The sequence below is a fragment of the Dermacentor albipictus genome, chromosome 10 (genome assembly GCF_038994185.2).
Source record: "Dermacentor albipictus isolate Rhodes 1998 colony chromosome 10, USDA_Dalb.pri_finalv2, whole genome shotgun sequence".
Taxonomy (NCBI): Eukaryota; Metazoa; Arthropoda; class Arachnida; order Ixodida; family Ixodidae; genus Dermacentor; species Dermacentor albipictus.
Window position 1 is genome coordinate 46,453,129 of NC_091830.1, and position 23,641 is coordinate 46,476,769.

At 46.3% G+C, this 23,641-nt stretch overlaps 2 protein-coding genes across 2 annotated transcripts in view; one reads left to right on the top strand and one right to left on the bottom strand.

Moving 5' to 3' along the window:
• The window catches only part of Pus10 (Pseudouridine synthase 10), a 192,568-nt gene that overhangs the window by 39,146 nt on the left and 129,781 nt on the right, over positions 1 to 23,641 (top strand). Inside the window, exon 3 of the mRNA XM_070526860.1 lies at positions 9,615 to 9,745. Coding sequence (XP_070382961.1) covers positions 9,707 to 9,745 — 39 coding nt within the window. The 5' untranslated portion in view covers positions 9,615 to 9,706. The remainder of the gene's footprint in view (positions 1 to 9,614; positions 9,746 to 23,641) is intronic.
• The window catches only part of LOC139050455 (neprilysin-1-like), a 45,672-nt gene that overhangs the window by 10,983 nt on the left and 11,048 nt on the right, over positions 1 to 23,641 (bottom strand). Inside the window, exons 6-16 of the mRNA XM_070526856.1 lie at positions 20,837 to 21,036; positions 19,056 to 19,256; positions 17,125 to 17,211; positions 16,153 to 16,280; positions 15,275 to 15,494; positions 12,484 to 12,582; positions 11,860 to 11,937; positions 10,189 to 10,298; positions 9,077 to 9,132; positions 3,566 to 3,617; positions 1,278 to 1,345 (exon numbers count right to left, since the gene is read on the bottom strand). Coding sequence (XP_070382957.1) covers positions 1,278 to 1,345; positions 3,566 to 3,617; positions 9,077 to 9,132; positions 10,189 to 10,298; positions 11,860 to 11,937; positions 12,484 to 12,582; positions 15,275 to 15,494; positions 16,153 to 16,280; positions 17,125 to 17,211; positions 19,056 to 19,256; positions 20,837 to 21,036 — 1,299 coding nt within the window. The remainder of the gene's footprint in view (positions 1 to 1,277; positions 1,346 to 3,565; positions 3,618 to 9,076; positions 9,133 to 10,188; positions 10,299 to 11,859; positions 11,938 to 12,483; positions 12,583 to 15,274; positions 15,495 to 16,152; positions 16,281 to 17,124; positions 17,212 to 19,055; positions 19,257 to 20,836; positions 21,037 to 23,641) is intronic.

Genomic DNA, 23,641 nt, shown 5'->3' on the forward strand with positions numbered 1-23,641 from the left:
GTTTGTCTGAGTTTGGTGACGCAGTAGCTTCATTGCTTCTTAATCTGTTCAGTCAAAAGTAGTGAGTTACGACCGCCAGATAATTGTGAAGTTGTTTTCGTGCGACTGCGCTGGCCGACGGGCTTGGCATCCGACAATAGGATCAGCACTCTATACCTAAAGCTTTCGTCGGCCTCCAAAGAAAGTATGTTCTGTGCAGGGATGCGATTTCAACAACCGTACGGCTGGCCTTTTCCTGCATCGATTTCCACGCTGAAAGCTCGAAACGCCCATCAAGTCGAATGGCAGGCATTTGAATATATAACTACAAAGGAAGAGCAACAAAACAAATTTTGCGCCTTCGAAAACAAAATGACGTCACTTCTGCTTTTAACGGGCATGGCGTCACGTTATTTTTTCTTCCGCCGGAAGTATTCCCACCACATACAGATGTCGCTAAGCCCCATGAACCGGCGATGGACCGCCATGTTTTGAACGTATGGGCTCCTATGGAAGCTTCGCTACCAGGTATATTTACCTTGACGACAGTTTCTAGATATTTATTCGCGAACTTTGCGAAGAAATACATTGGCGGTGCAGTTACTTTTGTCATTCACTTAGGATCCTTCAGTACTTTGCTTCAATGCATAAAACGGAGAGACTAAGTTGAAGTAGTGTTTCTTCCTTAACGGTCGAGTAAGCCTGTTTATTATACCGGGTTCGACTGTACAGTATGCGTGCTCCCCTGCATCTCTGAGGACTTATTTTGATAAAGCTACGAAAGAAAGTTGGGCGTCGGCATCAGAAAAGAGCTGCAAACCTGCTGTGACAGTCGGCGTAAAGATTTTAACCTTGTGTTCTCAACGTGTGATTTGAGTATAGGAATTTGCTGGGCGAATGATTTGAACACACTGTTCACATAGGTCGGCATACTGAGTGAGTGAGTGAGTGAGTGAGTGAGTGAGTGAGTGAGTGAGTGAGTGAGTGAGTGAGTGAGTGAGTGAGTGAGTGAGTGAGTGAGTGAGTGAGTGAGTGAGTGAGTGAGTGAGTGAGTGAGTGAGTGATCGAACGAGCGAGCGTGCGTGCCTGCGAGCGCACCCCAACAAAAAGTACCAGTAAGTGAGCGCGAGTGAGTGTCCAATTATACGCCAACCTATGACGAATCGTACACACTAATTTTCTCGACGATCCTTTGTGAGAGCCGTGACGTCATAGCGCTGCGTCACGCACAGTGGTCGTGTTCAAACGTCAAGGTGTGACGTCGCGTCTGACGTTTTAGATTTCAGAGACTACATTACCTTTGTCCACCATGTCGAGTGTCATTTCGTGAGCCATGGCTGCTCCGATGGTGCCAAAATTTACCGACCTAATGTGAGAAAGAGAGAATGCGTTCGGTAAAGTCGACGTTGCAAGACTGTCACCAATATACTGATCTCGCACTCGAGACGCTTTTATACAGTGCTCTACCCGCCGTGGTTGCTCAGTGGCTATGGTGTTGGGCTGCTGAGCACGAGGTCGCGGGATCGAATCCCGTCCACGGCGGCCGCATTTCGATGGGGGCGAAATGCGAAAACACCGGTGTGCTTAGATTTAGGTGCACGTTAAAGAACCCCAGGTGGTCAAAATTTCCGGAGTCCTCCACTACGGCGTGCCTCATAATCAGAAAGTGGTTTTGGCACGTAAAACCCCAAATAGTATTATTATACAGTGCTCAGGCTTATTACAGTGCTCAGGAATGACCTTTCGGCCTTGGTACTGGCGTACTTAGGTGCGCCAGACAAGGACTTTACATGCATTAACTGTTTATCGGACAATACAAGCTATTGAAATATACCACGAAGGCGATTGCTGTACATTGAACGGGCACAGCGGCATGCATGCATGTACGTAAGTACGTACGTACGTACGTACGTACGTACACACACACACACACACACACACACACACACACACACACACACACACGCACACGCCCACACGCACACACGCACGCACACGCACACGCACGCATACACACACACATACATACACACATACATACACACATACATACACACATGCATACATACATACATACATACCCGCTGTGGTTGCTCAGTGGCTATGGTGTTGGGCTGCTGAGCATGAGGTCGCGGGATCGAATCCCGGCCACGGCGGCCGCATTTCGATGGGGGCGAAATGCGAAAACACCCGTGTGCTTAGATTTAGGTGCACGTTAAAGAACCCCAGGTGGTCAAAATTTCCGGAGTCCTCCACTACGGCGTGCTCATAATCAGAAAGTGGTTTTGGCACGTAAAACCCCAAATATTATTATTATTATTACATACATACATACATACATACATACATACATACATACATACATACATACATACATACATACATACATACATACATACATACATACATACATACATACATACATACATACATGGCAGACCAGGTATAAAGTACACTGTAAAGGACACATTGTACAAACGAAATAAGCGAGAGGGCATACTGCACGTGTGCGGAAATAATATTGCTGGATCTGCGCCAAGCTGCAGCTTTGCGGCTTCTCACGAAGCAAGCGTCTGGTGTCCAGACGTAGCAACGTGCGAGCGCGTCCTTTCGTGTGCCCGCCAACCCGCCCAATTCCGTGTTTGCATCGTCAGAGGGCGCAAAAATGCAGTTTCGCATGCTCTCGCAGATGCTCGAAAATTTTGTTCCCGCCTGTACAGAAGAATGACGTCGACACGGAAGAACAACAGTGCAATATGAACGATAGATAGGATGAAATTAGGAAGAAATTACAGCAGACACAGGGACAGTGAGCATACATAAATCATTCAATGTTCCTGACACCAGCAACCAACGAACACAGACAGTTTAAATTCTGACTTATTCAGACTACAGATTGAAACTGCAGAATTACAACGACAGTGTAGGGAGCTGATGAGAATATAAGTATACTGACAATTGTAATTTTCTGATTTATAAATACCTACGTACTATTGGATCTTTACTAGAACTTCGTTATTTGGTGTAAAGCTTATATACTCTTGTGAGTTTTCAATGACAATCACAATAATAATACTCTATTTCGTTATGCGTGGGCTATTCATAAATTCATTCAAACTTTTTTAGTACGTGCACAAGTGACCAAATGAAGGAAGACATCGACACGTGAACCTGTTTGTTTGGTAAGTGCCATTAGAAGAATACAAAGCAATAACAAACCCACATGCAGGCAATGGTAAGCAAAATATGACTGACACGTATAAGCTGAAAGAAGGTATAGTTTGTCATGGTAGGTGTAAAATCAATGAATGATCAAGCGGCTGCTAGTGAATGCGCGATCTGCGCGTGAAGGTTATACGTGACGAAAAGTAAGAGGCTATAGGCAGCTGCACGTACTACAGCGTTGGTTGTGTTCTTTTTTTTCTGTTTTGTTAGTGCTCAATCGCGTTTCTCAGGGCATGAAAAAAAAAGGCAGGCGTGGAGAACATGGACACAAGACAAACGAAACGAGACAACACAAAGACGTTCACGTCGTTTATTTTTTTGCCCTTTCGTAATGAGAACGTGAACGCCCACGACAACTTACGCAGGTAGGTCAGGGTGAAAGAAAGGCTGCTGAAGTAGGCCAGCTGCGACCACTGTGAAGCGAAAGAATCAAACGAAGAGAGCAAGGCTCAAGTTTCCCTCAAGAGAACAAAAACAACAGCACGCTAAGTTGTCTTCTTTCTCGAAACATAATTTTCTTTTATGGCAAGACACATTTAGTGGTCATTATTCGCAGCACATTTGTGGCTGAACAACTCTTCAGTTCAAAATTTCTGGTTATTAATTTCTGTTCTGTCATAAATGGGTTACTGTGGTGAGATTTCCGTAAAGAGCGCCTAGGCAACCCCTATTTCTTTGTGTTGTGCAGTGAAAATAAAAGGATAAATTATTAATAGTAAGCTGCACAAAGGTTCAAAGCTGGGCTAGTTAGCTTACGTCCATTCAAACAGCACAGGAGACGGGACGGGTGAAAGAGACAAGACAGTGCGCTTTGTCCTGTGTGTTTCACCAGTCCAGTCGTCTGCGTTTTTATTTTCCGTAATATTACCATTCATAATTAACAATTAACAACATAGTGAAGAAAAAGTTCAAGTTGACGCGGCACATGATGCCACTGTTTTACAAAGTACGTTGCAATGCAACGTATTCTGATTTTATCTAACGAGAGGATACAGGCGCTGCATATATAAATATTAGGGGACATTGCGCATTACCGCATGTCGTAACGGCACGCGACATGTGTTTTTGTTACGTGCTATCGTTCAACCCATGTTTGGTGCTTAGCCAAATTGAGTATAACGTGCTTCGAGTTGTGGAAATTATTTGTGGTACACAATGTGCATGCTTTAGACCATAATCGGCCAACTGACTCATGAGTCGACTCGCTCAGACTCTGACCGACCCACGAGTCTGTGTTTGAGTGAGCTCGGCTGAGTAAAATTTTGGTGAGCTTGACTCCAAGTGAGCCTTGCTGAGTGTAATCTTCAGTGATGCTGAGTTTGAGTGAGCCCGGCTGAGTAGGATTTTGGTGAATCTGAGCGCGAGTGGGCCCGGTTGAGTAGAGTTTTGGTGAGTCCGAGGGAGCCCGGCTGAGTAGGATTTTGGTGAATCTGAGCGCGAGTGGGCCCGGTTGAGTAGAGCTTTGGTGAGTGCGAGTGAGCCCGGCTGAGTAGGATTTTGGTGAATCTGACCGCGAGTGGGCCCGGTTGAGTGGAGTTTTGGTGAGTCCGAGTGAGCCCGGCTGAGTAGGATTTTGGTGAATCTGAGCGCGAGTGGGCCCGGTTGAGTAGAGCTTTGGTGAGTGCGAGTGAGCCCGACTGAGTAGGATTTTGGTGAATCTGAGCGCAAGTGGGCCCGGTTGAGTAGAGTTTTGGTGAGTCCGAGTGAGCCCGGCTGAGTAGGATTTTGGTGAATCTGACCGCGAGTGGGCCCGGTTGAGTAGAGTTTTGGTGAGTCCGAGTGAGCCCGGCTGAGTAGGATTTTGGTAAATCTGAGCGCGAGTGGGCCCGGTTGAGTAGAGCTTTGGTGAGTGCTAGTGAGCCCGGCTGAGTAGGATTTTGGTGAATCTGAGCGCGAGTGGGCCCGGTTGAGTAGAGCTTTGGTGAGTGCGAGTGAGCCCGGCTGAGTAGGATTTTGGTGAATCTGAGCGCGAGTGGGCCCGGTTGAGTAGAGCTTTGGTGAGTGCGAGTGAGCCCGGCTGAGTAGGATTTTGGTGAATCTGAGCGCGAGTGGGCCCGGTTGAGTAGAGCTTTGGTGAGTGCGAGTGAGCCCGGCTGAGTAGGATTTTGGTGAATGTGAGCGCAAGTGGGCCCGGTTGAGTAGAGCTTTGGTGAGTACGAGTGAGCCCGGCTGAGTAGGATTTTGGTGAATCTGAGCGCGAGTGGGCCCGGTTGAGTAGAGCTTTGGTGAGTGCGAGTGAGCCCGGCTGAGTAGGATTTTGGTGAATCTGAGCGCAAGTGGGCCCGGTTGAGTATAGTTTTGGTGAGTCCGAGTGAGCCCGGCTGAGTAGGATTTTGGTGAATCTGACCACGAGTGGGCCCGGTTGAGTGGAGTTTTGGTGAGTCCGAGTGAGCCCGGCTGAGTAGGATTTTGGTGAATCTGAGCGCGAGTGAGCCAGGTTGAGTAAAGCTTTGGTGAGTGCGAGTGAGCCCGGCTGAGTAGGATTTTGGTCAATCTGAGCGCAAGTGGGCCCGGTTGAGTAGAGCTTTGGTGAGTGCGAGTGAGCCCGGCTGAGTAGGATTTTGGTGAATCTGAGCGCGAGTGGGCCCGGTTGAGTAGAGTTTTGGTGAGTCCGAGTGAGCCCGGCTGAGTAGGGTTTTGGTGAATCTGACCGCGAGTGGGCCCGGTTGAGTAGAGTTTTGGTGAGTCCGAGTGAGCCCGGCTGAGTAGGATTTTGGTGAATCTGAGCGCGAGTGGGCCCGGTTGAGTAGAGCTTTGGTGAGTGCGAGTGAGCCCGGCTGAGTAGGATTTTGGTGAATCTGAGCGCGAGTGGGCCCGGTTGAGTAGAGCTTTGGTGAGTGCGAGTGAGCCCGGCTGAGTAGGATTTTCGTGAATCTGAGCGCGAGTGGGCCCGGTTGAGTAGAGCTTTGGTGAGTGCGAGTGAGCCCGGCTGAGTAGGATTTTGGTGAATCTGAGCGCGAGTGGGCCCGGTTGAGTAGAGCTTTGGTGAGTGCGAGTGAGCCCGGCTGAGTAGGATTTTGGTGAATCTGAGCGCAAGTGGGCCCGGTTGAGTAGAGCTTTGGTGAGTGCTAGTGAGCCCGGCTGAGTAGGATTTTGGTGAATCTGAGCGCGAGTGGGCCCGGTTGAGTAGAGCTTTGGTGAGTGCGAGTGAGCCCGGCTGAGTAGGATTTTGGTGAATCTGAGCGCGAGTGGGCCCGGTTGAGTAGAGTTTTGGTGAGTCCGAGTGAGCCCGGCTGAGTAGGATTTTGGTAAATCTGAGCGCGAGTGGGCCCGGTTGAGTAGAGCTTTGGTGAGTGCTAGTGAGCCCGGCTGAGTAGGATTTTGGTGAATCTGAGCGCGAGTGGGCCCGGTTGAGTAGAGCTTTGGTGAGTGCGAGTGAGCCCGGCTGAGTAGGATTTTGGTGAATCTGAGCGCGAGTGGGCCCGGTTGAGTAGAGCTTTGGTGAGTGCGAGTGAGCCCGGCTGAGTAGGATTTTGGTGAATCTGAGCGCGAGTGGGCCCGGTTGAGTAGAGCTTTGGTGAGTGCGAGTGAGCCCGGCTGAGTAGGATTTTGGTGAATGTGAGCGCAAGTGGGCCCGGTTGAGTAGAGCTTTGGTGAGTGCGAGTGAGCCCGGCTGAGTAGGATTTTGGTGAATCTGAGCGCGAGTGGGCCCGGTTGAGTAGAGCTTTGGTGAGTGCGAGTGAGCCCGGCTGAGTAGGATTTTGGTGAATCTGAGCGCAAGTGGGCCCGGTTGAGTATAGTTTTGGTGAGTCCGAGTGAGCCCGGCTGAGTAGGATTTTGGTGAATCTGACCACGAGTGGGCCCGGTTGAGTGGAGTTTTGGTGAGTGCGAGTGAGCCCGGCTGTGTAGGATTTTGGTGAATCTGAGCGCAAGTGGGCCCGGTTGAGTATAGTTTTGGTGAGTCCGAGTTAGCCCGGCTGAGTAGGATTTTGGTGAATCTGAGCGCGAGTGGGCCCGGTTGAGTAGAGCTTTGGTGAGTGCGAGTGAGCCCGGCTGAGTAGGATTTAATTTGGTGAATCTGAGCGCGAGTGGGCCCGGTTGAGTAGAGCTTTGGTGAGTGCGAGTGAGCCCGGCTGAGTAGGATTTTGATGAATCTGAGCGCAAGTGGGCCCGGTTGAGTAGAGTTTTGGTGAGTCCGAGTGAGCCCGGCTGAGTAGGATTTTGGTGAATCTGACCGCGAGTGGGCCCGCTTGAGTGGAGTTTTGGTGAGTCCGAGTGAGCCCGGCTGAGTAGGATTTTGGTGAATCTGAGCGCGAGTGGGCCCGGTTGAGTAAAGCTTTGGTGAGTGCGAGTGAGCCCGGCTGAGTAGGATTTTGGTGAATCTGAGCGCAAGTGGGCCCGGTTGAGTAGAGTTTTGGTGAGTCCGAGTGAGCCCGGCTGAGTAGGATTTTGGTGAATCTGAGCGCGAGTGGGCCCGGTTGAGTAGAGTTTTGGTGAGTGCGAGTGAGCCCGGCGGAGAAGAATTTTGGTAAGACTGAGTACAAGTGAGCGCTAAGCAAAAAAATATATAATTTGTGAGTGAGCCTGAGTGAGTTCTGTTTATCTTGCTGACTTGTGCTTTTGACTTCTTTGTCTGCTCTCAGCAAGAAAAGTCGGCGTGTGGTTCGGCACGAACCGTCATTGTTCGTCACTCACAAGTATAAATGTCCTCACCTTCTTCTAACAAAAAAGCCGCAAACTGAGCGAAATGTCAAGTACTGGCTTCTTTTTTGCTACAGACTGCAAGTGAAGCCATAATTTTTGTAATAGTAGTACAGTGCGAATTCGCACTTTCTTCGGCAGCATAACTCACGTGCCACAGTTCGCGCACCACCAATCTTCTAGTGAAAACAAGAAGCAAAGACGAAAATTCACTGACTCTCTGCTGTTGCCAAAGTAACGTGTGTACAAGCTACGCAGACCTTACGCTGGTGCCGGGATTCTCACTAATTGCCTCTGTCTTTATTGTGTACACAAAAATTCCTCTGTACCTGAGCAATTATTTGGTACGTTTCTACCTCCTCTGTATGAAACTTGTGCTTGCGATCAAGTCGATAGCACCGTGCGGCATATCTCAACGGGGCAAGATAAAATCGACTGCGTAGAACCAGTTTGAGAACCGGCTCAGTGTTGCGATCCGTTAGAAATTTTTTTTATTTCTCCGGACTCCAACTGAACAGGAACGAAATCGGAGCGCGTTCAACCGTTAAGCTATGCAGACGTTACGCTGACGCAGAGATTCACAGTAATTTCGTCTGTCTTTAACGTCTCCATGAAAATTCCTTCGTATCTGTGTAACTAATTCGTAAATGTATGCGTCTCTTTATGAAACTTCCGCATGCGGTCAAGTCGATAGTACTATGCAGCCTATTGCCACGGGGCAGAATAAAATCGATTGCACCGCACCGGGTGGCGAACCGGTTCAGTGTTAAGAACCGTTATAAACTTTTCTTTCTCCGAACCACAACGGAAGCGGATTAAATCTGAGCGTGCTGCACCCGAACCAAAAACGGTATCTTTTCGGTTCGACACATTAATTCACATCAACTGGGCGCCTTAACATTGATATCGAAATTGAACAACGTACGCTTGACGACTGCAAAAGCCGCCGTCAGCATGCTCTGAATGAGAAATAACCCGCCGTGGTTGCTCAGTGGCTATGGTGTTGGGCTGCTGAGCACGAGGTCGAAGGATCGAATCCCTGCCACGGCGGCCGCATTTCGATGGGGGCGAAATGCGAAAACACCCAGGTACTTAGATTTAGGTGCACTTTAAAGAACCCCAAGGGGTCGCAGTTTCCGGGGTCATTCGCTACGGCGTGCTTCATAATCAGAAAGTGATTTTGGCATGTAAAACCCCATAATTTAATTAATGAATAAGAAATAGTTCTTACCGAGGACGTTCGGTGGCTTGTAAATCATGTCAACAGCCTGAAATGGTAGGCCGATCCTGCAGAAACAAGGAAGATGCGTAATCTTACGTCACGCCTCGATGTACTTCCATAAGCTGAATTGGATTGGATTGTAAAACTTTATTTGTCCAACAGATGTAGGGAAGGCTTTAAGTCTTCCCACCTAGACGACGGCCAGGAGTCCTTGGACCCTAGCGGCGATTTCGGCCAGTTGGACGGTCTTCAGTTGAATCTCCGGATCGGAGCTGAGTAATAAGGTCTCCCACTGTTCTAAAGACGTTATTCTTCCCTCAGAGGGAGCCTGTGGGCATTCCCACAGAATGTGATTAAGATTAGCCCTGGCTTTACATAGCTTACACTGGCTAGAGTACTGACCCGGGTAGTAGAGGCTGCACGACACCGGGCAGCCTCTACTACCTGGGTCAGTACTCTAGCCGAAAAAATAAACGCAAGTTCACGAGGTTTCTATATTACATTGACGAGGCTGCTCTTCTTTTTTTGCTTCCCTTTTCACTAACAGCTCTAGAAGCAATGGAGTGCTGAAGAGCGCCTCCTTTTGATTGACAAGGCACAGTGACCGCCTCTTTCACCACTGCGACCTGCGCGTGCAACATGATCTCAGAGACGACAATGGGACAAACCCGAACATCGGTAAGAGCGCTTCCATATAAACTTGACGCTGGTTTGCGATTCCGCTTCAACTTCGGTTGCGGAGAGGGGCCAGGAAACACTCATACGTCGATTACGGCTTGGTGTGGCGTACACTCACCGATGCCTCCACAAAATTGGACGAGAATGGGACCCCGACTGTACGTCAGTCACGCTCCTGAGATAATAGCTCATCTATTTCGCGTGCGCCCTCAATATGCGGCCGAGCGAAGGGCACTTCGGTATAGTGTTGACTGCTTGGACTCTCGCACCTTCTTTCGGAAGAAAGGCTTTTAGGCGCGTGCGGTGCGGGAGTCCACTACCTATAGCGTCGGTTTCCCTGTTTTCCATTTCTCGCGACCGTTACGCAGGCGTGTGGAAGTTCACGATGTGCCGAAATGATTGCGCTTGGCAGAACTGCCTCGAATCGACGTCACTGTACTCACGTTGGCTCCGGATGCTCCTCGCAAAGTTGAGAAAGCGTTCTTATTAAAGCGTTTTCTTCGAGTTGATGAGCGATGGAAGACAGCGAGTCATTTCGTCTTAGAAGCCCAACCTGTAACGGTTTCCCAAATATTGTTTCTTATAAGTCAAAAAGCACAACTACAACTTTTTTACAACTACGACTACTTACTACGTAGCACAACTACGACTACTACTACGTACTACTACTACTACTACTACTACTACTACTACTACTACTACTACTACTACTACTACTACTACTACTACTACTACAACTACTACTACTACTACTACTACTACTACGTACAACTACGACTACTACTACGTAGCACAACTACGACTTTTTTACGTACTTTATCTTCTCCATACATATTCGCCTTGCAGTGGTGTGTATGAGAATATCTGACAGTTCGTTAAGAAGGCCACCTGGAGAAAGAATCGTTTTCTATCCCCCGCTGGCAACCTTCGCCGCGCCGATGGCGTCTTAAAGGGACACTAAGTAGAAATAATAAATAACTCAAACTGATAGACACTGTCTGTAACCCACACCCTTACACCCTTAAGGGCGTAAGGGTGTGAACTATAGGAAAAAAGCCTCCTCAATCATGTAAATCGTTTTACAATGAATTCTTCATTCAAGACTCCACTTTTCTTAATTTTGTTGCAACAGATTGAATTAAAGAACCGTAGATCAAAGTTCCATTTTCCTTAAGTATCGTTCCGAAATCTGTAGGCGCCGGTACGTTTATATGGCGTCAGAGATTTCAAAGTACATTTTTTTTTATTTGGGCCCATTGAGGGCTCAGTAAGTGTTCACGATTGAAGTTTGCTAAGTTAAGCCTATGTCTCTTTTATAGGAAATATTCTATTAATTCTTTGCCGACAAAGAATAAGGCCCGAGCAAGTGCCATGAAAATCCATTACTTCAAGGCGCGATGATGCGGGAACTTCAATGCGGCGCCGCCACCAGTATCGTATTTCTCGTTTTTGAGTTTTTTCTGACGTACACTGTAAAAAAATTTACACCCTAAAAAGAAAAAAGGTGTAAATGTGTCTATAACTCACAGCCTTACGGTGTCCGTTATATAGATAACACCCTAAGGGTGTGCGCAGACACATTTACGCCCTTTTTCACTTTTAAGGGTGTAAATTATGTTACAGTGTACTAAGCCTATTTTCCCAGTAAAAATGACTTGTTGGTGCCACTTCATATAGTTCCTAATCTGATGTTTATGGCTTTTTATTATTTATCGTGTCTCTTTCGAAAAATACCACAAGACAGTGCTGTTTGTTACTGTGATAAATTTCTTAGCATTATAATATGTTACGACCGGTGTTTCGTTTATTCTGTGTATGCGCAGAATTTCTACCGATTAGCATTATTCATCCCGATCTTCCTTTCTAACGTTCGATATATGAACAACTGACGCTCGTCCGCCATAAAATATAACCTTACTTTCTTTTTGTTTGTTTTTCTTTTTTGCAGTGTGTCGTATATTTGTTGTGACTTAACGTCGTCGCTTTCACTGCGTTTTCGCGCGCTTTTTTTTCGTGTTTCGGGGTTCTCGCTCTACAATGTTGTTTCGTGAGTACAGAGGCCAATTTTTTTAGACAAGTCGCTTAACTAGAAAGGCTTAATTTTAAAAACTCGCCTTTTCAAACAGTCCATCTATAACGCTTGTATTCAGCAGCCAGGAGGGATAACCAACGTAAGGCTTTATATTCCAGAACTGCAAAAAGAAAGAAGCGAAAGAGGGAGTTGAGAGGGGAAGGGACGTCGCGAATCTAAAGGAAAGTCAAGTTGCGTTCGACGTATTGATGGCGGTCACTAACAAAACAAAGAACGCTTCGCTAGAATGTAACCGTAAGAAGCTCTATACAATGTCCATCCACGCATGTCGTCGAAGTCTCACTTGCAACAAAGAGCACTTTTCGGAATGACGACAATTGACGGGAGAAAATAGGCAATTATTCAGAGCGTCAAAATGCAAAAATCTTGCAATATATGGGTGACAAAAAAAAAACTCGCGTCATTTTCCGAAAAATAAGAAAGGTTGCGCGACTTAAGTAAACATGTCCATTAGAAAGAATGTGCGTGAGGAAATGTTCATTCGGCAGCCAGCAATTCAAGACGGGAATAGTTTTGGGGCCGCCTTGGTTAGCGTTTTGAATGCAGGGCCTAACCATTCGTCTCGTTCGAAGGTCCTGCCAATACACACTGCACTTATCAAAAGTGTGACGCTATATGATGAAAGGAAGTTGAAGCATGTACGCACCTTTTCCATAATCGTTTGCCTTGATTCCTGATCCGCCCACGGAAGAAACATCAGTTTCTCGTAGTATGCTTTCCCGATTGCGTTCAGAACGCTTCTCGCCTGCATTGATTTGTGGGAGGTTGTCAAACGCACGAGAAAAAACCACGGGGTATGAAGTAACAAACTCACATTGTTCTCATGTTAAATTCACATGCTAATTATGAAAAGAGTAGCGATCATTTTCCTTTTCTTCAATGTCGTCATGGGATTCGCTTACGTAACTAGTGATACAAATAATGCATATTCATATTCGTAAACGACAGCTAAAATTGTGTTTACTTAATGATTACCTGGCCGCCCTCTATCAGCTTCTTTAAATAGGTGTTCCTTAAAAAAATTCCATGTTAGTCACTGAAAATGTTTGATGCGGTGTTTGTATCCATTATCATTTCGACTGATAAGTTTTCTATCTGTTCACTATATTATATATTATTGCATTGAAACAATAAGTCCCAGCAGCGGCTGAGAGCTCTCAAATGTCACTTGGCGTGTTCGCTCATGTGTAACTAGCGTTGTATAATAAAAGTTTATTGATTGATTGACAATAAAACATTAGGTGAACATTGAGATATCTCTTTCAAAGCGCGCTATCGGAGAAGATGGTTTAACCTTCAACCCACGGTAAACTGACGACGCCGAATGGAGACGCGTTTATTTTTTCATTTTTTTTTTTGTAGGGCGTCGCGCCATATTCGTTATGATTCACAACAAATAAAAAATGCACTCTTTTACTGCGACCCACCTGTGATGTAATAAAGAAAATCGCTTGATTGCGTTAGTTTGTGCTTGATTTATTATTTTAGTTCGTCACACTTTTGTTCAGGCACCGAACGTGAAATAAAACGACACGGACCTTAAACGAAGACTCAACAGTGACAATAATTAAATCTTATTAGTCAATCAGGCGTATGGAATAGCACCTTACCGTGAAAGGAGTCTTTGTAAAGGCTGGAAAGACTCAAGAATGAATTATTTGTGGTGACGTCACCCTGAACCTTCTGCAACTACTTGCCATGAATAGGTTTTGATAACATATAACTCTGGATTCACTTATTTATTTGTAGGTAAGCAAACACTATGTTGCACTCTAAAGGAACTAATGACTCAAACACTAAGTTTGAAGAATTTCTACTCTGCTCTGTACAACTGTTCAAATACGAAACAAAAAGAAAAAAAAAGAAATTCATTGAAACATGTGACGTCACGTTGACGTGAACCGGCGCCGAAATTTCGGCGCGATATTAAAGGGACTCTGCAGAGAAACATCCTATCAATCTAGACTGATTAATTATTTTTGAATGACTATTTTCGTTTATTCTGCGGTAATAGGTTGTTTACTAGAAAGGAAAAATGAAGGCCAAAGTTCAGTTTTTCGAATTTCGCGCCGAAAAAGCCAGGGCCCGTATATCAGTGTGGCGTCACAGATTACAAAGTATATTTTTCTCAATTGGGCCGTTCTGGCTTAATGACATTTTTTCATTCAATAATAACAGATCTTTAGAATACAATGTGCTCCTTTTTTTACCGATAAAAAATTTTTGCCCCTCGACTAGACGTCGCGTTTCTGTACGTTGTATGAGTCATTCCAATGAGTGTATGCTCTGTACGCTTAGCTTTGCTGAGTACCTCTAGCATCTGCATTACGAGAGGGATGAGCCATCGCAGTTGTTGCTTGCTTAGGGGTGGAGGAGCGATTGCTGATGATGATTGTTTTTTGTACCGCTGGAATGGACGACCTGTTCTTTTTTTTTTGTCAAGGCCATCGGGAGTATGAGCCACTTAAGACTTTCGCCTTAATAAAACAAAAACACTCCTACACACTTATAGGAGGAGCAGGAAGAAGAAACTTTATTCTGGTCCCGTACAAGGCGTTGCCACCTGCCTGGCTAGTCCCATGTTGGGACCGGGAGGTCAAGCCTCCCACGTATACACAGATGCATATAGTTCAAGTAAACCAGGAACAAACACTCAGTGCAAGTGAACTTCGCACACAAAATATCTACAAAACAAAACAACTTATGCATATAACTGCTGTTTGCAAGTCATTGGCTACGCGTCTACTTGAACACGACAGGGGCAGGTCGAGTAAGAAGCCGCGTTCAAGCAGCCCGGCTCAACAGCGTTCACATGAACTGGTACGCGATGGGTCGAGATCGCTGCGGCAGCCTAAGTCAGTGCGACACAAAGCAGAACACGTCTGGAACATGTCTGGTTATAGTTTTCATGTGACGTCACGCACGCTAGTACCCAAATATGGCGGCCACGATGACGTCAGTGCATTGTATTATCACCCGCACATTGTTTTGCTCATTGACGGTGACAATTTGTCACCGGTTTATCGCTGTTATCACTTTGTCGTTCCACTGTCCTGCATTCAGGTTTCTTGATTAGACTCCTTCTCTACGTGCTGGTACCTAAAGATGGCGGCCGCGACGACGTCTGTGCAAACTATCTATATCGCTGCTGGATGCCAACCGCCGACCAGACCCGCCCGCATTTACATGCACGTTTCAGAAGGGTCGGGCTGGGTCAACCCGACCCAACGCTCGTTCAGCCCGATTGGTCAGCGTGTACATGAGCGCTACAGGCAAACCTCAACCCGACAAGCCGGCAGGCGACCCGCTTTTGTCAGGTTCACGTAAACGCCCCGATTGAGCAAGGGAAGCCACTGGAGTCTGAGAATCTTTTTTTTTTCAATCTAAACGTTAGACGTTCACCGTTGAAATTGTACAAAGCTGGTGCAAGCTCTCACCTGCCATTGTTCGTCTTCGTTGAATCTGTTCTCTATGTAGAGTCTGCTTATGACTTCAGGCATCAGTTCGGGCAGCAGCGTTTCGCAAGTTCCCGTGATGTCTGCGAATTCGCCGACCTTTCTGCCCAGCATTCGTGCCAGGGCGTCCCGGTAGGCTCTTGAAGAATGCCAGAGAAGGTTGTGGGCTTGGTATGCGCCTAAACTGTTGAATGCGCTGACCCTGGGGAGAAACGCAGGTACGCGTGCTAATCGTTACTATACACTCAATTTCGTACACTTGCCTGGTAACGCTGCGGAAGCTAGGCCATCAAAAAAGAAAAAAAATTTGCACTCTTTCGGGCGTATCCTTGGCCCATAACCATAATTGCAATCTACGTTGCGCGCCTTTCTTTTCCCTGGCACCGCACATGTGGCACTCCCAATTAAGTCACGAAAGACAAGTGCTTTATCGGCGTGACATGACATCTTGACAGGAAAGTAGCAAACGCAAGGTTTTCAAGTAAGTAAACGCAAACAAGACAGACGACGATCATTTTGCCGGGACAAAGATTACGTCCCAAGTGGTGTGAACTGTCTTTCAGAGTGTGCGCATGTAGGCCTGTCACAGAAGTCAAAGATGCTTCCGCCGATGCTGCGGTAGGGGCGCGAACTCCCCTGAAGAAAGGCAGCTTTGACCACCGGGTGTTCGCTAACGGGCCCCTAAATCTATGAACACGAATGCTTTTTTTTTTTCACATGACATTCTCTTCAAAATGCCGTCGGACATCGAATCCACGATCTCCCACTCTACAGTGGAACACCGTGGCTACTGAGTCATCGCGACGAGTAAAGAGTGAAAGCGAGCGAGAGAGAGAGAGAGTGAGATCTATTGAACTTACATATTTTTGTTGTAGAACTCCACAAGGCCTTTGAACTTATCGAGAGCAAAAACTTGTATCATCTCGTTCTCGAAGAGTGTAGTGCCGGCTTTTATGAACTCGCTGTTCAATAGCTTCAGCAAGGACACCTGAATAAAACAAGCGACTTTAGAAACAGCGGGCATAAAAAAAGAAGGAAACAGGCATTACATATGTTTGGATAATACAGAGAAATCCTTACTACGCGGCTCGTTGAAAGCAAGTCTGTACTTGCGATACAGTTACCATTGAAAGTTTCTAAGCAGCACAACGAAATGTTCGTCGCCAAACTCGGTTTTCGATCCACCTGGCACGCAACCAAAGTGTTGAAGTTTCTGCAGGACACCAAACTCGACGGGTGGCACTAGCAAGGCAACTGTCTCGTGTACATAAGCACTCACCACTTCTCTTATCATCATCATCCATTCCAGTACTTTCACTCTCCTTCCCTCTTCCCCAGTGCAGGGTAGCAGACTAGAGCGCACCAGCTCAGGTCGACCTCTCTGTCTTTCCTATCAATAAATTATAATCTCACTCTCTCTTGCGGTGAGCTGAGGCTCACATACGCGGCGTGTGTCGCGGGCTGATAAAACAGTTCATGGTTATATTGCGCTCAGTTTTACAAACACGTTATTAAGGAAGGACAGGACGTGGACGGACTTAGCGCTACGTCCGTCCACATCCTGTCCTTCCTTAATATCGTGTTTGTAAAAATGAGCGCAATATAACCATGAACGTTCACCAACTAGCCCCCTTCATTGCTTTACCGATAAAACAGGTTTATGCAGACTTCCGCAGAACCATGATGCAGCGCCTTCGATGCCACCGAGCCAAAGTGGAGTCCCGTGTACTAGTGGGCCGCAAGTACTAGCTCCGCTCCCAGCCCTCAAGTATCAATTCTCATCTGACCCCTGTGCCATGTGTGCACAAGAAAGTTTATTATTTGGTACTTACATTGGATATTCTTCCCTGAATTTCTTTAATCGTCGCTTGTGTAATATGCTCTTCCGTTTGGGGCACGGTCATCGCATCCTCTCGCAACTGCAAAGTGAAAGGTAGGAAAGGGAAGAACATTCTTTTTTTCACTACATTGTTACCGACAGCACATTGCGGCATTAGAGTGGCGGGTACATAAAAAAATTGAATTATGGTTAAGCCTCGCCTTTAAGAGTGGAACGCGATAGCATTCAAAGATCCCTGACTGCTTCTGACGCTTCCCGGCAACTGGAGCGTATGTAACCGCAATGTTTACCAGGAAACGCTGGCCGCGAACGCTATGCACGAAGGTGGGCTTTCGGGTAGAAACGCGGCCTCTTGCGTGGGCCGCGAAGCGACGGAGGCGAGCGCCAGCTGGAGGTATTGTAAGGAATTGGGCGTGCCGCTCCGTGGCCCCCGAGACAACCGCGCGCAAATGTCGGACGCCGCGGCTGGTCTGTGAATTGTAGAAACGCTGGAAAAGGGGTTTCCCTTGAGTTTTCCCGTAAGAGAATTATGTTTTCTCGTATAGTCAAATTACAATCCGAAAGCTATCATGTATGTAGGTTGTGTGCAAGTAATAGTTTACGATTCTTCCGTGCTTCAGCTTGAGAAATTCAATTAGTTCAGTGAATTCCTTGCGTCCCATGGAGGGCCTGGGTATGGGTGGTTCAAAAAATATTTTCGCCGAAGCGACGACTGACGCCGTCACCGGATTTCCTGCGACACGGGCTCCTTAACGCTTTAGCGTTAATGACAGTTGACAGCCACAAGTTTTATATCTTCAAAGCATAGAAGGGACAATTCAGTCACAGTGCTGTTATGTTATAATTGTGTGATGTGGAATCGCCACACAAGCGCAGACTTAAAAGTTTATTTTTTCAAACTATAGGAAAGCGGTTTTTAATACTTACAAAAACGACTACTTACTAAATTGCCTGGGAAACAAACTGAGGCGGCTAATCGTGGACGAGTGCAGTCTCACTCTGCTAGAAACGAAAATCTGTTGGTACTCTTTTTTTTTCTCCTGGTGTAATTAGGACATGGAATTGCCTCATGGAATTCATGCGTTTACTTGATGTACATTTATGTGATTTGATGTGATGACTAGCTTGAGCTTGACGTACTTTTATTGTGATTCAAATGTCTTTTTGTTAGGTTGTAATCCTTGCTTTAAAGCGAAACTTCCTTAAGTATACGTATACATAAAGCACCGACAATCTGTAAGGTTAAAAAAATACATGCCCGAAGGTTAGAAATCAGTAACGCTGCACCATAAACGGATATCGCAGTTCTCTAAGAATGCATCTTTTATAACGACTGTCTCAAGAGGACAAGAAAACTAGTCGAGTTGGAATACTTATGTTCAGCGCGTACCAGCGCAACAAACAAATGTGTCTCTTGGCGTTTGTTGGAAAAGATCGCAGGAAACGAAGAGGCATTTTTTTGCCCGCTTTGGGTGAATAATCGGGTGCAGTTTATAGAACCGTGACATCGATTTTCTTTATTAACGCGTTACAAAGTTGTAAGCTTCATTCTTGAGTTTTTTTTTTAATTTCGCAACTTTCAATAACATTCTTCTTTTTTTATTTGTGGCATCAATTAATAAACTATTTGTACAGCTACTACACTTTAACCTTTCCCATTATATGCCACTAATCTCAACGAAATCGGTTCGGTGGCTACCGACAAAAGGAAACCATTTCTCCGTTCCCGTGTCAGTACAGATAGGAGGTCCCGCGCTAAAACTCCATTTTAAACTTCACGAATCGTTCAGTCATCCTGCTGGAAATTTGAACGCTCGGCCTTGTTCTTCGCAGCAGAACGTCATGGCCGCTGACGAGCCACCGCTGGGGCTGAACGCATACGCGGATAACTTAGATATGACTGCACAATGCAAGAGCGCGTACCTTGGCCCATTCGTTTCGAAATTCCGCCACCGTGTTTGCGTACTGCTCCAACTGGCCGTCCGTTGCGTCTGACCTGAGCATTTTCGCCGTGGTCTTGAGTGCGCTGCGGTGCAGCGATTCCACGTCGCCGGGGTTAGCAGAGCTCCGCAGGAGGGTCAAGAAGTGCCAGGAGTAACGCGCCCGCCAAGGTATTGGTTCCAGCTGAAATAGGACGCACCGAAAAAAAAAGAAGCTTTAACGTACGGCGAGTTTCCCACAAAGAGCGATATAGCCTTCAATAGCACGGTGTGTGGTGAACATCAAAATTGTTCTACAGTGAACGAAAAGAATCCTGCGCACGTGTGTGGGGCCCTTCAGGGTCGCAATAAGTATCGAAACAGTGCAATTAATGTACCCTAGCAATACACTTATACGTTCTATTGACACTTTACAGGTGTCATGCAAACTACATTGCCATCGTAAAAGCATGTTGTTTTTGTTGTCATTGTTTGTTTGTTTGTTTGCTTGCTTGCTTGTTTGCTTGCTTGTTTGCTTGCTTGTTTGCTTGTTTGTTTGTTTGCTTGCTTGCTTGCTTGCTTGCTTGTTTGCGTGCTTGTTTGTTTGTTTGTTTGTTTGTTTTACTGCGAACGCCAGTCATTGCGAAGTTTAAGAAAGGGTACACCCAATTCTAGGGTGCCCTATAGGCTTGGATGTCATTAAACGAAAAGCGCCTCATAACTGCGCATGCGCATAACGCGGACGGCTTTCTAGACTGTTGGTTCGCACTTGGCATAGAGTTAGATGTGTCCGTTCGGTCGTCCGTTGGGAAAAGCCAAAAGCTGTTCCGCCATGCCGTCGAAAGCGCACCGCTAAGACACAGGGGGATTCCCGGAATCGCGCAATACGATGCGTAGTAGTCAAAAAGACGAAGAAGGAAGGAAGGGTTCTTATTTTTATCACAGAGAGTGATTCCTCATGCGTGTCCTTATTTACGGGACAAATCGAACGCAACACCGACACGTTTCCAGGTTGATTTTGTTGCCGCGATTATTTCGAAACTATAGCGGTAGATTCAGGATTCCTGCTACACACGCGGATTTACTTCGAGAGCTGACTTTAATGTTGCAATGTCAGCGTTTTCCCTGAGAGAAAAAAAAAGAAATGTATATATTTCTGGTGTTTTACGTGAGAATGCCACCATCTGATGGCGCGATCTAATGGGGCACGCCGTAATGGAGGACTACGGGATAATTTTGGCTACTTGTGGTTTGCTAAGTGTAAGTAAACGAGGGTTCTCGCGCTTCGCACCCCTGAGAAAGTTGTCACCACGGCCTGCGAACCCACGACCTCGAGCTCAATAATGCAATGCCATAGCCAGTAAGCTATCACGGTGGTTGACATTGTCCTTGCAAAGTAAGAAGGAAGGCGCAATAATAAATATGTGTTAATATGTATTCCGTGGTTGTCGCACGATGTCTGATGTTTGCCAGCTTCCTTCTCTGCCGCAAAAGCTTTTTTTTTCTTTTTATGGAAAGCGTATGATATTTTCTTCGTCACTTCTCGCTACTTTCAGATGTGTGACCTTTTTTTTTTCATTTCACAATTAAGCTTGACTAAGTTTTCCTCTCCCATGCCCCTATCGTGCGCCTGTATGTTTTCTTATTCACTGCAGTAATATTTCTATACGCGTTTCGTTCGAGGGAACTAGTATGTACGAACAGCCCTAGGTATACCCTATATTGGGCTGCAGCATACGCAACTAAGCAAAAACATCCATTCTTGAGGTCTTCTGAGGTTCTTACCGATATGGTGCGTCGACCGGCATTGTTCACCACAACGTCAAGCTCGAAAAATGGGGACAGCCCTGTTTTCTGAAGCACTTCGTCGAAACTCTCAGGCTGTCCTGCCTTATGTGCGCCAGCCGAGAATAGTGGCCAGTGATCAAGACCCTTCTTGGCCAGAACCTGCGTGATGGCCGCCATCTCTTGTTCTTCGTTCAGCGCTGTTGGAAACCGTATCGGATGGAAACAGAACAAAGAAGACTATGGTGATCAGTCAGAGAGTCGATCAATCAATCAATCAATCAATCAATCAATCAATCGTTTATCATGGTACCCAGGAACAGCTACGGAGCTTTCGAGCTTAAAAAGTAATGCGCAAGGCAAAATGTACAGAGAAGGCAAATGTGGTGGACAAAACAATGTGAGATAAAAAAAACAAATAGCAAAACAAAAAACGAGGAGTCGGGCGTAGAATGAAGTTAATCATACACCATGATTGTTTACATATTTATAAAACAGGGAATGAACTCCGAAATATCTTATGATAATAACAGTAACTTATTTAACGTGCCCAGGGACAACACTGAGGTCTGAATGCTGGTGCACAGAGAAACAAAAACAAAACAGGTGGAAATGTAAAACAATTACAACCAGAAAGAAATTGACGAGAACAAAAACAATAAAAGACTGGATAAGCATGTTACATAATCATCAACAATGCAGCAATAACACACACTCAAGAGGTACAGAGTAGATATACTGAAGTAGATAGAAACTATAACAAGACATGTGACAGGAGTGAAGCTAGAAATAAGGCTCGTGAGAAAGTACGAAGCTCGAAACAGAAGGAATAGAACATGCTTTTGAAATGTATCAGCATGGAGAAAAAGGCAGTTGTGCGCTGACAACTTGCCCATGAGCACAAATTCTAATCGTCGCAGAGACGTGGAAGGTGGCAGTTGATTTTTAAATAAATAGGCAGTTGGGAATGTGTAATAATAACAATAATAAATATAATAATGATGATGATTTATTGCCATTTGTAGTGCTTCACGCAACATATCGGACCTCTCAATGCCAAAAATCAGCCACATTGGTCGGAAAAAAAATAATGGCAGCAAGAATTACTGTATCTTAGTGATAACTTATCCATACCTCACGTAGCGAAATAAATGGTAGCAATGCACCTGACAGTAAAAGAAGCAAACTTGCTGAAAGAAAAGGAGTGGAGATGAAGAGTACGTCAAACAGACGAAGCTCAACAACAGATTAACAATTCTGTTAAAGCTACACTTCAGCAAACGAAATCTTAAGGGATACTATGAATACTTGTGGAACATAGGCGCACCTTCTACCTTTGCCATGTCTTGTTTGTTCAGTGAAGTATCGTCTAGCGTGGGACTTTCCGCAACGCTCGAGGAGCAACGCAATAGTTATGTGGGCTTCTACAGCTAAAAAACATCAAAGTTTTATGATGCGCCAGGCACATACATATCCATGCTTGAGCTCGTACTTCCAGAAATGTGTAGTAATAGCAACAACGTTCAGGTGCGACGTTTTAGAACTTCGTTCCGGTTCGGATGAATAAAAATGGCTGTGGCTTAGGTAAGGTTAAGCCCAGGATGCGAAGCATACTAGCCTTTATTTTAGTTGTTGAACCACTGTTTAGCCTGGTGAACTGCTGTTGCTTGGCTATATTTGGTTCGGCTAGACGAAGAAACAACTCATGCATTACTTCTTCGCCTTCAAGAGTGGAACGCGACAGCGTTCCCGTCGACCCGCCAAGGGGTGTAAGACAATGGGCTACAGGGCAGCGACTACGCGCCCCGCATTGGACGCGGTGAGCGTCGAGCAAAGCAGCGTTCGGCGCGGCAACGAAATGTGCGCCTGAGCAAGAGACGCACGCCTTAGAAACAGCGCGTTTCTAAGGCAACACCGCATTCACTAGAGGCGCTTTTGTACCGCTTTGAAGCGTTGTACTCGTGGCTCAGTGGTAGCGTCTCCGTCCCACACTCCGGAGACCCTGGTTCGATTCCCACCCAGCCCGTCTTGCAAGAGTTGAGCCAAAGCCACTTCTCCTCTGTCGTGACGTCACGGTGTCACGTGATTTCATGGTCACCGCCGCGCCTGAGGAGCTGGGTTGAGCCCTCGTAATATGCTTCGCATAAAAACGTACGAAAGTTCACGAACTGGTTCGCTACATTGAACCGGATTTGCGCCAAAAACTTCATCTTCAGCTTCCCGGGTGGTGGGCAAGTAAGACGTTGCACATTCACGGATTGCCCATGTGCACAAATTCTAACTGTCACGGTCACGTGGAAGGTGGCAGTTGATGTTTAAATTGATGAGTATATTTAGAGTAACAAATAGTTATCTTGAATAATATCGATATCTTTTACTGTCGGTATTGTCCTGCATGCTTTGACCAATCTGTTCCGAATAGATAACTATTAGTATATGTCTTTCGGTTCAGATTCGGTTCAGATTCGTTTCGTGTTCAGGCACGTTGCAATAATACGGAGTCGGGTTGCGCGTTCGGTTCCTGCCAAAATTCTAGTTCGGGTGTACCGTTCTCGATTAGGGCGCGAGTTTTGTACGGCGAGAGAGAGAGAGAGAGAGAACAACTTTAGTAAATATGCCTGCAGAGTCGGTTAGGCTCCCTCCACGCAGGGAGGACAAGCTTTTACCGCGACGCGGCCACTACGTCAGTCTCGTGCATTGTGCTCCTCGAGGTCTTGGTTCCTCGCTACTTCCGCGGATCCGAGAGGGCCGCCGCCCCCTTCCTGGGGGTGCTGCCCCCATTCTCCTCGGTTTCGCGAGGTCGCT